Source organism: Marmota monax, unplaced genomic scaffold (assembly GCF_021218885.2).
Source record: "Marmota monax isolate L192 unplaced genomic scaffold, Marmota_monax_Labrador192_F-V1.1 WCK01_AAM20220418_F8-fsc00098, whole genome shotgun sequence".
Classification (NCBI taxonomy): domain Eukaryota; kingdom Metazoa; phylum Chordata; class Mammalia; order Rodentia; family Sciuridae; genus Marmota; species Marmota monax.
This window is the reverse complement of record NW_026694639.1, coordinates 6,025,347-6,043,234: the sequence shown is the minus strand read 5'-3', so window position 1 is coordinate 6,043,234 and position 17,888 is coordinate 6,025,347. Positions and strand designations below refer to the sequence as shown.

The window sequence follows — 17,888 nt, the reverse complement described above, 5'->3', positions numbered from 1 at the left end:
TATTTAGGCTGTTTGCAAGGAATGACCTCTCTCTCTGCTTTCTCACGTAATGGGTGTGACAAAAAGCACAATAAGCCCATTTACGTTTTGCCAAGTGGGCAACAATCACATGCACTTTGGAATATGAGAGTGAAAAGTTTGGAACATGCACATTGCTGTGGAGGATCTGCTGCCAGCCCTCTGTAAGTGTTAAGGGGTTTTATGTAACCAGTAATATCTATGTTGGCAAGGGAAACCATTTGAGTGCTCCATATGTGAGTGTTAGTCCAACTTCATATTGAGAGTGTGAACTTAGGGAGCTGTCTTCTGTCCTACAACCTTTTTCTACTCTGAGATGGAATGACTTGGCAGCACACTGGCTTTCAAGACAAGGGAATGGGTTTGATCCAAGACCTTCTAACCATGTACCCAATTCCATTTCCTGTAGCAATGTCCTGCCGCAGAGAGACTTGTGCAACTCAATGTAATTCCTAGTGACTATCCATCCACTCACGGAGGGGATGATTTTAGAAGCCCATTTCTTTTCAAGGTGAGAACATGTTTTGTAATCAGATAAAGTTTTTTAAGTGTTAAAGTTTTCTATGAGGTACATCCTACCCATTTTAATCTCTTGCAGACTGAAAACATCTATGGTTTTTACACTGATTTTCAGGGAGCATTGAGTAATAACCAGGTTCACTTTTTAATCCTTTCACTCACCATTCACGTGATCATTTAAAAGCCCATTAATTTAAGCCTTGATTTTGACAACTTTAAATGGGGACAAAATAATCCCTCGTTGAATTATTCAACATTCAAATAAGAATATAGCTGTAAAAGTTCCTTTGTAAATCATTAGTGTGGATTATTTCTGTGTGCCAATCAGAGAATTGATACTTTCATTCAATCCACAAATTTATTGAATGTTTGCTATTTAACACATGAACGATATGGAAAATAAAATCCCCCAAGAAAAGGGGAAACTAGATCCCTATCTTTCACCCTACACCAAAATCAACACAAAATGGATCAAAGACCTAGGAACTAGACCAGAAACTATGCAACTCCTAGAAAAAAACACAGGGTTAACACTCCAAAATATAAGTGTAGGCAATAACTTTCTCAATAGAACCCTTAAAACTCAGGAAATGATGCCAAGAATTAATAACTAGATGGCATTAAATTAAAAAGCTTTTGCGTAGCAAAATAAACAATTAAGAATGTGAAGAGAATGTGACTTCCTTAACAAGACCCTAAAGTGCAAGAAGTAAAATCAAGGATCAATAAATGAAATGGATTCAAATTAAAAAACTTCTTCTCAGCAAAGCAAACAATAATAGTGTGGAAGAGATCCTACAGATTGGGAGAAAATCTTTATCACATGCTCCTCTAATAAAGCATTAATCTCTAGGATGTATAAAGAATTCAAAAAACTTAACACCAAAAAAGCAAATAACCCAATCGATAAATGGGCTAAGGAACTGAAGAGACACTTCACAGAAGAAGAAATACAATCCATCAACAAATATATGAAAAAGTGTTCAACATCTCTGGCAATTAGAGAAATGCAAATCAAAACTACATGAGGCTTCATCTCAACTCCAGTCAGAATGGCAATTATCAAGAATTCAAACAACAATAAGTGTGTGTGAGGATGTGGGGAAAAGGTACACTCATATATGTTGGAGGGACTGCAAATTGGTGCAACCACTATGGAAAGCAGTATGGAGATTCCTCAGAAAACTTGGAATGGAACCATCATTTGACCCAGCTATCCCACTCCTCAGTCTATACCCAAAGGACTTAAAATCAGCATGTTACAGTGACATAGCCACATCAATGTTTATAGCAGCTCAATTCACAATAGCTAAACTATGGAACCAACCTAGGTGTCCTTCAATAGATGAATGGATAAAGACAATGAGGTATATCTATTCAATGGAATATTATTCAGCTTTAAAGATAAGTGAAATTATGGCATTTGCCAGTAAATGGTTGGAGTTGGAGACTATCATACTAAGTGAAATAAGCCAATCCCAAAAAACCAAAGGCCTAATGTTTTCTCTAACATGTGGATGCTAACTCACAATAAAGGGGGTGAGGCACTAAAGAAGAATAGAGTTACCTTAGATTAGGTAGAAGGAAGTGAGGGGAGGGAAGGGGAGGGGATGTGGGGATAGGAAGGATAGTAGAATGGAATAGACATTATTACTGTATGTATATATGTGACTGCATGACCAATGTGATTCTATAACATGTACACTCAGAAAAATGAGAAATTATATCCTGTCTATGTATGATATATCAAAGTGCATAAATGCATTCTACTGTCATGTATAACTAATTAAAACAAACAAAAAATTTTAAAAAAATAATGTGAAGAGAAAGCCTACAGAATGGGAGAAAATCTTTGTATACTCTTCTGATACAAGATGAATATCCAGAATACATAAAGAATTCAAAAAACTTAAATCCCCTACAAAAAAAAAAAAACACAGTAAGTGGGCAAATGAGCTAAACAAATACTTCTCAAAAGAAGAAATACAAAAAACCAACAAATATATTTTAAAATGTTCAACAATTTAAGCAGTTAGGCAAATGCCAATCAAAACTACACTGAGATTTAATCTCATTTCAGTTAGAGTGTCAGTCATCAAGAATATAAATAATAAAAGTGCTGTAGAGAAGACAGAAAAAAGAAACACTTTTATATTCTTGGTAGGATTGTCAATTAGTACAATCATTACGGAAATGAGTATGGAGTTTCCTCAAAATACTAGGAATGGAATCGTCTCTTGACCCAGTTATACCACTCCTCTGTATTTATCCTAAAGAATTAAAGGCATCATACTACAGGGATAGCTGCATACCAATGTTTATAGCAGCACAATTCACAACAGCCAAACTATGGAATCAGCCTAGGTGTCCACTGATGGATGAATGAATTAAAAAAAAAAATGTGGTATAGACACACAATAGAATTTTACTCAGTCATGAAGAAGAATTAAATTATGTCTTTGATGAAAAATAGTGGGACTTTTAAGCAAAATAAACCAAACAAAAAGTCAAGAGTAGTATGTTTTCTCTTGCATCTGGAAGCTCGAGAGGAATAAGGTAAAAAGAAAGATGGGGAAGAGAGATCTCATGAAAACCCAAGGGAGAACAGTAGAGTAAAGGAAAAGGGACCAGAGGGAGGGAGGGAGGAGAAGAAGGTAAGGGGAAATAATGGGGAATGATGCCAACCAACTTATACCATTGTATTATGTCCAAATACAGATACGTCACAATGAACTCCACCATTATGTACAAGTATAATATGCCAATAAAAATATGGGAACAGACATTTAAAAAAGAAAATCCAAACACCTCACACTATGTAAGTGACCATTAAAAAACAAAAAAAGCCATCTGCAGGAGGAGCACTTTGCTGCCCAACCCCCCACCTCCCCACCCCTACCCCCCTCATTAGAGGCTTCTGCAATGGAGAGGACCCTTCCTGTGCTTGCTGCCAGTGTCTGCTCTCTGCACAATGCAGCCAAATGCTTTTCTCCCTAAGTAAGTTTTCTCAGACTTCAAGTGTGGGGTGTTCATAATCCCAAGCACAATCTTGATTGATGGGGTCCACTGTTAGGAGACCAATGCCTCAGAAGTATCCAGAAGGACTGAACCCAGTGGTCCGCCGGGGCTCCGTCCGCTGGGTCTCCCTCCCTGCCCCTTTATTCACACAGTTTCTTGCTGGCCTCACTTCCTATTTGAACTGCCCACAGCCAAGGCCCTCAGGCACTGCTGGGAGGGAAACCTAAACTAAGATATTAATCCCATATGTCTACCAACATTATTCATGAAGGGCTGATACGGACAAGAATGTCTAAGAATAGCAAGCAGCTGGCCACTGGAAAGAATGTGGCCATCTCTACAGAGTGGTTTCCAGTTCTACCCCCAATTCTGGAATGTGCTGGAAAACCATCTTCACTTCCTACCTCCAGGATGTCATAGCTGCAGGTCGCATGATATTCCACATCAAAGTCATGGATGGTGAGCTGAATGCTGCTCCCTGGGGCAGTGCTAATGTACCAGAGGCACTCCTTGTTGGGTGGATACCTGTCAGGATACCCCGGGCTGCTGAAGGAGCCCGTGGCTCCTGATAACTCTCCACCACAACCTGCGAAAACAGCAAAGCTCAGTCAGTTCCAAGTGGGCACTAGAACCTGAAAGAAATGCAAAAATTCAGCTAATTAAAGGACATTAAAAATACACAATGCCCAGTTTAGGAGAAAACTAAGTTATAACAACGTTCATGCAATTATAAAGCAATAAGAAGGGAGTGGGGGTACAGCTCAGGGGCAGAGTGCATGCTTAGCATGCACCAGGCCCTGGGTTCAAACTTTCAGCTTCTAAGCAAAAGAAATAAAGAGGGGGGAAAATCATACTTAGCATTTATTAAATCTATTCTTTTAAAAGAAATGTTATGTTATTTGTGTAACAGTGCTAAGACCTTATTTTCACCATACCAAGCTTTTGGTACTTTTTCAAAATGTTATTATAAGTTTTAGATTTTCTTCATAATATTTAGGTGAGAATGACATGGAAGGAAGTACAATGATTATGTGAGTCACATTAATAACCTCCATGTCTGTGGTCTTCAGCTTCCTTGTTGCTAGTACATTATTTCTAAGTCAATTTCAGATCTAAGAACTAGAATTCTAAGTGCAAAACATTCTGAACTTTGCACAAGAGACTGTAGAAAATAAAATTAAAAAAAAAAAAAGTATACGACCCAGGTCCAGAGCCAGGGAATTTATGTCTAAACCAATCCCCAAACCAACAGATAACTAAAAACCTAACCAAGGAAAAAGAGAACAGCATATGTTTATGAACGCTCATATAGCTCATGTCTCAGAAAGCATTTAGGCCAGGTCATTACAACCAATCACCAAATGTTGTAGCATGAGGCACACAGTAGAAAACTGCTTACCACTCATAGATTGCTTATGTGATTTATAGGTATTTCCTGTTTTGACACTCAGAACGACCACATGAGGTAGGCACTATTACTATTGCATTTCTTAAATGAGCAAATCAGTGCAGAGGTCAAGTGTCTGGCCCAGGGTTCTCTGGCTTGTAAGTGGCAGATCTAGGTTCCCAACTGATGTAATCCCTATGTCCAGGGGTTCTACATTAACCATCTACAGATCAAAAATATTTAGAAAAATTCTGCATCTTTCTTGAATATGTGCTGACTCTTTTGGGTCACTATTCATTAAATAATACTGTATAATAACTGTAAATACACAGTATTTACACTGGATTAGATTCTATGAGTAATCAAAAGATTATTTCAATATAAGGGAGGATGTGTATAGGTTATATGTAAATCCCATGCCATTCTATACAAGGGCATCTGGGATTTGGGTATGCAGGGGGTCATGGAACCAATCATCTGTGTTCTCTAGGTGCCCACCCAGCCTAGAGGAATTCAGAGACCACAAGGTGGAGAGGGAGAAAGTTCTCTACAGAAGTCTGATCTGAGGAAAGCCTATTACAGATACTGAGAGAAAAAAAGCAAAAAAGATCATCTTGTTTTCTAGTAGCAATTTTTGGTGATCAAAAAAAATCATTTTTAATGTTCACATTTCTGGATTTTCTTTCCTACTTTTTTCAGGATATTCTTTATTGGTTGGTAAATTCTTGCAAGTACCTTCTCGTAGTCTGCTTCAAGGTTTTTTATGTTTAAAAATAATAGCACTTCTTCAGTCTTATGAATAAATGTGAGTCTTATGAATAAATCTGAGATACTAAATACATGAGATACTAAATCTGAGATTTTGTCTACAATCCATCAACTGCAAATTCCTATACAGTGAGATCCAAAAAAAAGTTTAAGAAATTCTCTGCGGTGGCACACGCCTGTAATCCCAGCAGCTCAGGAGGCAGAAGCAGGAAGATTTCAAGTTCAAAAACAGCCTCAGCAAAAGCGAGTTGCAAAGCAACTTAGTGAGACCCTGTCTCAAAATAAAATACAAAATAGGGCTGGGGATGTGGCCCAGTGGTCGAGTGCCCTGAGTTCAATCCCTGATACCCCCAACCCCCCCCAAAAAATATTCTCCGTATAAAATTCCCACTAAACTGAAAAAAGCTGAAGAGAATTCTAGGAAGAACCGCAATTCCATAAAGAAACCCAATTCCAGGTCACTGTTACTATCTTCTTGAGTAGCCGTCTCATGTTTCCACTTGAAAACCTGTTTCCAGACTTTAACTTTGTTGCCCAGGGCACTATCTTTCCTACATCCTGCAAAGTTCTCTCTTATTTCTGACTAAAAAACTATTTAAAATTAGATATGCTGACATTGTTTATATACTGTGGTGAATGTTAAGAAAACAAAGTGCCATAAAAGATTAGAAAATATTTGTCCTACTCTAACAACACATGGAAAATGTTCCTGAAGCCAAAATCAACACAGTTGTACCTATCTTCAGTACCACTGCCTGACCCTAGGGAGCACCATTCACAGTACATTCCAGAAAATGATGCTTCCTCAAGTTGGGCAACACAGTGGCGGGATTGGTACCCATTGTGCTCAGATATAGCATCTTTTACTTAAATACCTTATAAGGGAGTTAAGCTATTCTGTCTACGATGGATATTCTTGACATCCATTGTGTCACATAAATAATCCAAAGGGGGAAAAAAAAATCTTTTGAGGAAAATAATTTGGTGTCCCCAGGATACAAGAGAGAACAAGGAAATGGAAGCTTGAATATTTCATCTCTGCCCTTTTACTTCGCTTTGGTTCATCAGCCAAAGGAATTCAAGTTTTTTTTAAACCATAGTTAACTCATCTAAAACCCTGTAGCATATTTTTTCCATAGTCTTTTCCAATTGTTTTAGGTTTCCTTGTAAATTCCTTTGCAAATAACAGGATACTAATACCCTTAAACCCGTCGCTGTTCACTGGAATGATAATATCAAATTCTTGGCATTCAGTGATGCTTTGAAAAATCAGTTGTAGCTCTGTAGCCCCCACAGTGCCCTTTATCCTAAGATTTAAAAATGAACAACGAACAAGATTTGTTTAATTCCTGAGTACAGATAGCAATTTGCCTAGCATGCAAGAAGGCCTGAGATGCTTATCTCCCACCTCCCACCCCCCACAAAAGCTCTTTTGCAAAAGCTTCATTTTAGGTATGTCATATTCTGTTCTCATCAAAAGCACTTGTGTGGGTCTTTTAAAGAGAAATTCCAATATTATAAATGATACTCTGTTGGGGAAAAATACGAAGTGGCTAAAACAAAGAAACTATTAGAACTTGAAATTCTTTCAAGTTTGTTTCTTTTACTCCTTTACATGCTCGCCTCCTCTGAAGTTAAACATACCAAAAGGTAGCATATTTGATTTAAAAGTTCACATCAAATGCAAAATAGAATATGTAATTTAGTAGCATTTTATGGTTGACGTGGTAAAACACTAGAAAATAAAGTCAATTCTGATAATGATGGTAGAAATTTAATTGTACTTTTTAAAAATTTTTTGTGGTACTGAGAATTGAACGCAGGACCCTTTGTGCACTAGATAGTGCTTTACCGGTGAGCAACATCGACTCCTTTTTATTTTTATGTATTTTTTATTTTAAAATAGGGTCTCACTAATTCACTCAGTCTGGCCTCTAATTTCATTCCTCCTGCCTCAGCCTCCCAAGTTGCTTGGATAACAGGGGTACACCACTGCACATGGCCTGAAATAAATTTTTAGTTTAGTGCCTTGCATGTGACAACCCATATACCCCTGCTGTTTATTCTATCTACCCAGATGTGGGACAAGCTATGAGAAGGACTTGGAGCTAAAAGAGGAATCACTAGCTAGAAATCCATGAGGAGCTGAAGAAGAGGTAAGAAATCGGTTGTTCATCAAACCACAATAAAAGTTTAAAAACTCAGTTCATACATGTATGGTAGTTTAGTTTCTAAGTGTTTTCAATAAGCACATTATCTGACTTTTAATTCATGATGACAGTATGAGATAGGCAAGAACAAAAAACGTTAGGACTATTTTAGAGATAAATAAAGAGAAGCACCAGGGTGACCTGCCCTCACCACATGGTGAATGGCTGACCTGGGACAAAACCCAGATTTTCTGACACCACCCCACCAACCAGCCCGTCTCTAGTTGTGTGTTCTCTTCTGTGCCTTTTTGACCACGTCAGCCCAAAAGCACTGGAATGACAGTATTGGACACTGCCCTGGGTACTATTTTGTCCTCGTTGACTAAAGAAAAAGTCACCATAGCAACTTGGAAAAAGTAAACAAAACAAAAATCTTTTCATTGAGACAAATCTGACAAAATTTAGTATGTTAGCATCACTAAGACATTAGCTGAACTGGAATACAATCATGTTTTGAAGAGAATCATTTGCTTTTCAATATTAAATAGCTAATCTTTATGAAACTTTTACTGGTGACTGATAATCTGATTTTATTTTCCTCTAAAATCCGAGTCATTGGCTGAAAGGAAGTCCTTACTTTATCAGCAGGAAGCACATTAATCTACTGAACGCATAAAGAGGAAGAGTTAAATGCTGTTGCTAAGCCTGCTTACTTTTGTAGATAATTTTAAAAAATGTTTTTTCATATGGGAACCTTGTTAATGCTGTTTTTGTTATTGTCTAAAACAAACTATGAGTTATAAAATTCCAGCAAAAAATTTAATAGTAATCTTCTCTGTATGTTCTATTTTTAAGTGTGTGTGTGTGTGTGTGTATGTGTTTAATAAGGACTTTGAAAAAAGAAGCCAGCAATAAAAGAATCAAACATGATCAGAGGTAGAAAGTTTAAACGGTACATTCTGCATTGTCCTATGACGGCTCAAATTTAGTCTCCTCTTTACACCTGGTATTTTCCTGAAACTACATTCCATAAATTGATAGCCTCAGAAGGGGTATCAGCTTGGAACAGACTTGGCCAAAGCCCACTGACCCAACTAGGAGCCCCCTTTCACCCTTATCCTTTGATTCCTGAGGGAAATGCCTGAGAAAATCAGCAGCTGGTGTTAAAAAGAAGCCCAAAAGCCAAAGTACAGTAAGAGTAAATTTTAAACACAATAAATGATAATGCTCACATACTTCATTAAAATGACTGGTTTGTATTCTAACAGTTTTGCTACAGCTTAAAACTAAAAGCTTGTTCTGTCCTCTAATACCTTTGAAGTGCCTCATGAGTTGGGCCAATTTGACTCCATCATTTAAAATGGCAGCCTAAGGAGGGATTGAAGTCAGAGAGAAGTTACCAGTAGGGACTCCTGGTGGGGTAGGTGTCCAGACCAAGGCAAGAGGAGTTATGTCCTGAAGTACAGAGGCCTCAGCTCTGGCACATCTGTGGTAATGCACTAATGAAATTAAAGAGATTCTGAAGAGAAACAAGCAGGTCAATAAGAGACTGAAGGTAGAGAGGGACTTGAGTTCCTGAAAATGGTCCCAGTTGCCTCAAGTGCTGGCAGCAAAAGTTAGTGACTCCCGCCTTGATGTTGCCAGTTAATTCCCAAAACAGCCTAAAAATGTATGTAGGCGATCTCCCAGGTGATGAGAGGCAAATGTCAGGTATCTGTCCTCAGAGAAAAGACGAAAACCAGGTTGCTAGTCTCCTGACAGCAAGGACAAGGACAGAGCCACCACCCCCCTTCCCCCCCTCTGCCAAGTTCATAAAGACCTGACCTTAAGAACTTGCAGATTAATTTTCTGTGGTATTTTGTGGGTTAGTACATATCTTCAAGAATGGAGACACAAGCTGGAATGATGATAAAATGAAAGCCAAGAAGAAAATCAGGTAATATAAAGGTTAAGGAATGTGAAATTCTCCTGAGAAGACAGGAAAAGGGGGAAAAAAAAACAAGCAAAGAGGGCTGTTACGGTTTGGATGTGAGGTGTCCCCCAAAAAGCTCATTTGTGAGTCAATATAAGAAGGTTTGGAGAAAAAATGACTGGGTTATGAGAGTTTTAACCCAATTGGTGAACTAATCACCTGATGGGACTAACTGGGTGATAACTGAAGGCAGGTAGGGTGTGGCCACTTCCCTCCACCACACTCACATTCTGCCTGCTGTCTATGGATTAAGACCTCTGAAGCAATGAATTCCCAAATAAATTTTCCTCCTCTATAATTGTTCTGGTTGGGGTTTTTAGTCACAACTGTGAAAAAGCTGACCAAAACAAGGACAAAGCAAGGTGACTCCAAGAGTGAAGGAAGTTCTCCCAAGCTACAGAACACTCTGTACTGGGTGGAATAATGTTTACCCAAATATATGTCCACCAGGTAGCTGAGAAGGTGCTCTTATTGGGAAATGTAATCTTTGCAAATAAAATAAAGTTAAGATGAGGTCATACTGGATCAGGGTGGGACTGATGTACTAAAAAGAAGAGAGAAATGTGGACCCAGACACACACAGGGAAGAAGGCCATTAAAGATGGAGGATGAGATTGTAGTTATGCATCTACAAAGCATGGTAAACCAAGCATTTCCAGCCACCAACAGAAACTAGAACCGGTGAGGGAGAGTCTTCTCTAGAGACTCTTTTGGCAGGATGATCCTGTCAGCACCTTGACTTTAGATTTTCCAGCCTCCAGAATAAAGAGAATAACTTCCCATTGTCCTAAGTCCCCCAGTTTGTGGCAGTTTGTACAACAGCCTTTGGAAGCTAATCCTGTTCTTTTCCTGATAGATGAGGTGGCCTGATTTCTTGATAGGCATGAAACAGAAGCAACTCTAAGGATAATGTTGGAAGAAATGTGAATTTGTAAGCTCTCCTCATTCCATCTTGTATTAATCATTTCTTGAGGTTTAGGTGATGGTTGGTCAAGGAAAAAGTTAGAAAAAAGTTACAGTACAGGCAAACATGGGGTTAAACTGTTGTTATTTTTAGCACTAATGAGTAAGTATGGGTTAGAAAAGTTCATCTTCATCTTCAGTAGGGACTTCATTCCTGCCCCTAACTTTGTGTGATACTACATTTTTGTTGTTGTTGTTTGTGTGTGATTTCTGTATATTAATAGACATGGAATAGAGTTATCTGTAATGGTAGAGACAACAACAACCCTCCCACCCCCACCTCTGGCCAAAAGAGAAAAGAGAGCAAAAGAATAAGCCATAATATGAAATGAGTGACTTGGACCATAATATAGAAAATCTCAAAAATCAATGGCTATTTATAGCTACAAAATGACTTCAGTTACTATGTCACTGAATATTCAAAATTAAGGTGATCATACTCATCTGACTATCTGAAATGTCCTGGATCTGAATATTGAAATTTCTCACCTTTGTACACTATTACAAAGAAAGAAACATAGTGCAACCATATTTTAGAAGTTTTCACATAATATAAATTTTAATTTCCTGTATGTGAAAGGATGAAATCCTTCATTTTAACCCAGAGAAGCATACTCTATCTCATCATCTTTTCCTTTTGATGTTACTTTCTAATCTACTCATTTCAACCAAATGCAAAAAGAGTTTCCTAGGAGAAATTCTTTGCTTACAATTCTTCAGGAGAAATCAATCATTCAATTGCTTTCTAATCCCTCTCTTCTCTCTCTTTCTCTCTTTCTCTGTCGTTCTCAGATATTTTTTAAATTATTGAATATTTTTAAACAAAATATAGTCTGAAAACATCTGCCCAGGAAATGAAATGACATCAAGGCAATGACACTAATTTTGTCAGAAGTAAAGCGGCCTGAGGCTACTAGTAGCTACTTTATGAAATCCCCAAACAGGCCAAGACAGAGAAAACATGTTATCTCTATGCAACTCCCAAGTTCAACACTCATATTTCTATTTAGAAGTATTTACTCTAAACATGCATTCTTTCAATTCCACTATTTTAGTAGACAGTCTCTTCCAGGGAAAAGTTCAGTGAGCTTCCAGGACTCTGACTCACTCCCACCTCCTAATTCTTTCCTTCCCTTTGTCCACAACTGCAGCCTTTCCTCCACTGGGCAGCTACTCCACACCAACAAGTGGACAAGCACAGGAAGCACCATGCTGATGGTGGGGTGCAGGGGTGTCCTCTGACCCTCAGCGCTCTGTCCAAGCCCAATCCTTGATTCCTGTGATTATCCTACCCGGGGCTGCAGGCCCCTTGGAGGGCACACACGACAGGCAGGCCGACAGCCCAGGTCCCCAGCTCAAGGGAGGCAAATAAAGTAAATTATCTAGATCCTCACATGCTCCATTCCATCCTCCATCATCTACGCCCAGTCAAGCCCATCTTTTTCAAAGGGTGTGCTAGGGCCCGCTGCCCTCTCACTCATCACTAATATAACTACTCCCTTACATAAGCTAGTTTGTGTAACCAACCCTTAGTAGATATACACAATGGAATTTTACTTAGCAATAAAAGACAATAAAATCATGGCATTTGCAGGTAAATGGATGGCGTTTGAGAAAATAATGCTAAGTGAAGTTAGCCAATCCCCCCAAAAAACAAATGCTGAATGTTTTCTCTGATATAAGGAGGCTGACTCATAGTGGGGTAGGGAGGGAGAGCATGGGAGAAATAGATGAATTCTAGATAGGGAAGAAGGGTGGGAGAGAGAGGAAGCAGGGGATTAGCAAGGATGGTGGAATGTGATGGACATCATTATCCCAAGTACATGTATGAAGACACGAATTGGGTGTCAACCTACTTTATATACAGAGACATGAAAAATTGTGGTATATATGTGTAATAAGAATTGCAATGCAAAAAAAAAAAAAAAAAAAAAAAAAAAAACAACCCAAAGTACATGTATAAAGACATGGAAAAAAAAGAATAGATGATCTCTGTGGTCTCTCCCAGATCTGTCTATTCCATCAACCACATGTAGAGACTCCAAAAGAAGAGCACTTTATGAATGAGAAATAAAATAGATGGGGTTGGGGATACAGCTCTGTGGTAGAGCACATGCTTAGCATGAGCAAAGTCCTAGGTTCATTCCCCTGCACCAAAAAAAAAAAAAAAAAGAAAGAAAAGAAAAGAGACATCATGTTGAAGGATAGACAACCAAGAGCTAATTTTGAACTAGTCCTTAGTCAGGGAATGTGTTTCCACCCCAGCACTGGTCCCCCAGATGTTATTGTTACTTGAACTTAAAGAAGAATTGTGTAATTTACTGAGGGCCCTTGGAACCAGAACATTATTTACTTAGGAAATATTATATACATTTCTTTTAAAATATTTATTATTATGGGAACTGTTATAAAATTGTCTACCATAAGCTCTGAACTTCTTTGCATTTTAAAATCACTTTATCTTTTTTTGCAATGAAAGTTATGGGGAAAAGTTATTTGCTTTTAGACAAAGTGTAGCTACTCGGAGCATAGACTTTGGAGTATAATCCCACACACTTAGTTTTTTGTCCTGATTCCATCACTTACTAGATTTGATCCTGGGCAGTTATTTAACTCCTTTAAACCTCCTTCGTCCATTTTTTTTTTATCCATTATAAGAGGATGGTGATGCTTATTTCAGAGGACACATGAGATAACCCTTTTTTAAGTATTCATCACATTGTAATCATTTAAAAAATAACCTCAACAACAGTAATAATAAATTATATGTCAATTAAATAAACACAGAAGACATGTAATTAAATTTTCATTTACTTTTTATAGGGCCAAGTAGTCTATTTTTATCACAATTAATCTCTTATGATAAATTTAAAATTAAATTTAGGTGTTAAATATTGTTTAGCCTGTGAGTAGTAGTCTATAACTAGAAGTAGAAAAAAGATCAGGGACGAGGTATAATAATGTCATCACTATGTAAAGGAGGATATCAAACTCTACTAGCTTTCTTAAGGTGTAGTTACATCCCACACCTAGAAAGTCCCTCTTTGTCTGGTGAGACAATGATGACTAGCATCAGTTTTTCTGAGTACACAGCGGAATTCACATAAAATGAGTCCTTGGGTATGTAATGTTTGAGGCAAATATGGTGATATTTAAGTAAATACTCAAAAGGAGAAAACTCTGAGGACAAAAATTAAAATTCTACTTTGAAAATCATGTTTGCTCTATGTGGGTTTAGTCATTCTGAGCTGCAGCCATATTTGAAACTGAAAATAAACCAAAATAATGTGTGGTTTCTTTTTTCATGTTGTACGAAAAAGTGTGGAATCCCCTAGAAAGTATGTGCAATTGCTATCAGAGATGCTGTTGCTAGGAAACCAGAACACAAACAGAAGATTCGAGAAAGCCCTGCCTTTTGGCCCAAATCTCAAGGACTACTCTGAATTGCACAATATATAATTTGGGAAGGTCATGGTTGTTGAGGGTTATTTTTTTGCTTTTTATAACTGTTTCAAAGAGTGGCAATGGAAATACAGCTCAAACTGTTTCTAACAGTAGCGACATGGGAATTGGGATGCAAGACTCCTAAAAGGCCCTTGTTAAGAGGCTCAGAGCCAACATTAAATGAAGGTCAACTGTGTGTATGTGTATTTACTGTTGTTGTCAAGGAGGCAAAAATTGTCAGGATTTAGCTTTTCCACTCATTCTGAAAGGTCTGAATATGTTTAATGTTGTGCTTCAGATCACTGAGACCTTGCTGGAAAAGCCGTGAAGCCAAGGCAAACTGAACTGCAAGATTTTCTTAGTAAATTATTATTATTCAAAGAAGGTTCTATTAATGTTATTGGTAAACAAAGTTGTTTTTTTTTTTTTTTTTTTTTTTTCCAAAGACAAGATCTTGCTTTGTTGCCCAAGCTGGTCTCAAATGCATGGGCTTAAGTGAACCTCTGTCTTAGCCTCTGGAGTAGCTGGGACTATAAGCATGTGCAACCACACCTGGCTTGGTAAACAGATTTTTTTTTGAAGTTAGCATTATCCATACAGAATGTCTTAGAAAGAAAACAAATGTAAGTAAGAATTAGTCATAAAATAAAATAAAAATCATGTCATAATGCAGAAAATGTCATAATGCAGAAAATCTGTGCTTTGGATCCACACTAAGGTTGTATTCATTTCCAGACTATTTTAAAAGTATCACAAAGACAAAGGTCCTAAATATGAAATAGGCTGAAAGAGCCATCATAAGCAGAATAGAATATAGCAGGTATGAATGGGAAAGAAAGTCTAGTCAGCATTTAAGGAAATGCCTTTTAAATTAAACAGAGTTTCAAGTAGGATTTCTCTTATGTCACATGATTATAATAAAATAACCATGTTTTCACTCATGTCTTTACCAAGAGTTTGCTTGTAGACTTAATAGGTGAACAAAGGAGGTGTGCTTGGTCATAAAGGAGGTTATTTCAGAGGCAGATGGGCAGGTGTTTCACCATTCTCTCTCTGTGACATTATATTTATCCCAGCCCAGGAGTCACTTCGACACTGTGAAAGCAATTCCATCACCCACAGAGAGGAAGCTCTCTGCCTGAGATTAGGACAGACGGCATGATTCACAGCCCCGTCTGTGAGTGTGCTCTGGAACCTTCTCTGACCACAATTCACAAAATCACTTTTGTTGCAAATATCAGACCTCCAGATGGTTCTGAATTTTTTCACCAAGTGGGATCAAGGCTCAGGACAAACAGAATGATAATGAAAAAAAATGGTCCTAAAATAATTTTCAAACAGGAAAATTTAGGTAATAGAAGTCTGTATTTCCAAGATAGAACTCTGAAGGAATTATTAGGAAAAAGGAATCTGACAATTGTGTGTCAGAATTTATCTCAATATTGGCCAAAGCATCCTTTGGTACCTTTGTTAAAGATCCACTGGAGCATTGCTCCCCTTCCTCTTCATTTTTTTTTTAATTTATAGTTGTAGATGGACAGCATGCCTTTGTTTTATGTATTTTTTCATGTGGTGCTGAGGATCAAACCCAGTCCTCACACATGCTAGGCAAATGCTCTGCCACTGAGCTCTAGCTCCAGCCCATCATCTTGATTTTAAAAGCATACATCCCCAACCTTTGGTAGCCAGGATGCAGAATGCTCCCCTTGGGTTCCCTCTATCACCACGACCTGTGACTTCTCCAACTGTAATATCCTCCCCTGACATTCCAAATTCCCTGCTTAGTGGGTGCCTACTGTTCACTCCGTGCAGTTCAAAATTATCCCACAGTCTTTCAGTGTTCGGTAGATTGCAGCCCCAGGAGCCTTGAGTCCTGCTCTCTTTACTATTTTATACCCCTCTACCTTTTTCTTTGCTCATACTAATACAGGCATCATCTATGAATTCTTGTCCTGATCATTCTCTGAGGGCTCTTAAACCACACAGAGATCTCTCCAAGCCCTTGCAGTCTTGCAATAGGAACATCCTAGTTCAGCACTTCCGTTGACGTTTTCCAATTATGCTTCCAAATCAGGTTGCGTGCACCTTGAAGACAAAGATTAGTGGGTTACTTCTCTTATATTCAAAACACTTGCACAGTTTTGGATATATATTTCATTATGTTCACAACTCTAAACTCACTGATACAGAGAAATCTCTTTCTCTGTCCCCAAGTAAAGACTTTTCACATCTTCTGAACATTTCACTGGCATCTCGAGTTCAACATATTCAAATTGGAGTTCACTATTTCTACCCACTCTTGGTCTCCTTCCAGGATCCTCAACGTATAAATAATAGCAGCAATACACACCAAATCATTTAATACGGAATGTGGGAGCTGTCTATGACCCTCTTTTTGACTCAGATTCATGCATATACTCTGCTTTCTCATCCGCCTATCTCACTTTCCAAATATCTGTTTAATACTTGACCTCACCCTGTACTCAATTTCTTTCTTTAGCTCTACTACAGAAGTTTTCTAACAAGTCAGTCTTTTAGTCCGTGCCATCCATGGAAGGGTGGGGGTATGGCACAGTGATAGAGCACTTACCTATCTTGCCCAAGACTCTAGGATTTGCTCTTCAGTATGGGGAGGTGGGAGAATCTGAGGTCTTTTGTCAATGGCAGGGAAAAACAAAATCCAAGTTCTTGCACTGTATCTTATCAATTAGTCTCTGACAATCTGTCCTGCCTCAACTTCTATCACTCTTTTTTGATTACTGTTCCTAAACCTGTTTATTATCAATGCTCTAAGGAGTCTTTCAAGATTTTTTTCCAAATTCTCACCCATGATAATTTAATACCCAGATATGCTTATATCTCTTATGTACTGTATATAGCTCTGCTTTATACACTACAGAGTAAGGCTTTTTTACTCCCCAAGCACCTCCTTGGAGGTGATACTCCCCACAAAACTAGAGGTCCAGCTGAGATACTTCTCCTTTGGAAGGCTAGTATGTTCTCAGGCCTCCTGCCTCTACTTAGAAATGTCTTCTCCCAGATATTTGTCTGATCAATTCTTGCCTATTTTTTTTAAAACTCAGCTCAAATATCAAAGCTGCCTGGGGGGAACTTCAAACTCTCCTCAGACCAACTTGGATACCCCTACCTGCAATCCCACTCGCTGTATGATGGATCTCAATGTATTTCTAATGCTTGGCTAGTCTGTCTCCCCTGCTAGATGACTGACAAGGATCCCATCTCCATCCTTTCTGTTATGGGCTGACCTACATCCCTGCCAAAATTCATGTATGGAAGTCCTGATCCCCAGACCTCAGAAAATAATTATATTTGAAGACAGGCTTTTAAGAAGTGATTAAGGTCAAATGAGCCTATAAGACTGAGTCCTAATCCAATCTGACTGCTGTCCTTATAAGAAGAGGAAATTTGGACACATAAGACATCAGGATGAGTGTACACAGAAGAAAAACCACGTGAGGGCACAGCAATAAACTGAGCATTTGCAAGCCAAAGAGAGAGGCCTCAGGAGAGACCAACACTGCCAGACCTTGGATTTGGACTTCCAGGCTCCAGAATGTAGAGAGTAAATTTCTGTTGTTTAAGCCACCTTAACTGTGGTATTTTGTTATGTCAGCCTGAGCAAACTAAT

At 38.3% G+C, this 17,888-nt stretch overlaps 1 protein-coding gene across 1 annotated transcript in view; it reads right to left on the bottom strand.

Annotated features, from left to right (window-relative positions):
- Positions 1 to 17,888, bottom strand: part of Cubn (cubilin) — a 283,244-nt gene that overhangs the window by 146,355 nt on the left and 119,001 nt on the right. Inside the window, exon 29 of the mRNA XM_046423004.2 lies at positions 3,960 to 4,141. Coding sequence (XP_046278960.1) covers positions 3,960 to 4,141 — 182 coding nt within the window. The remainder of the gene's footprint in view (positions 1 to 3,959; positions 4,142 to 17,888) is intronic.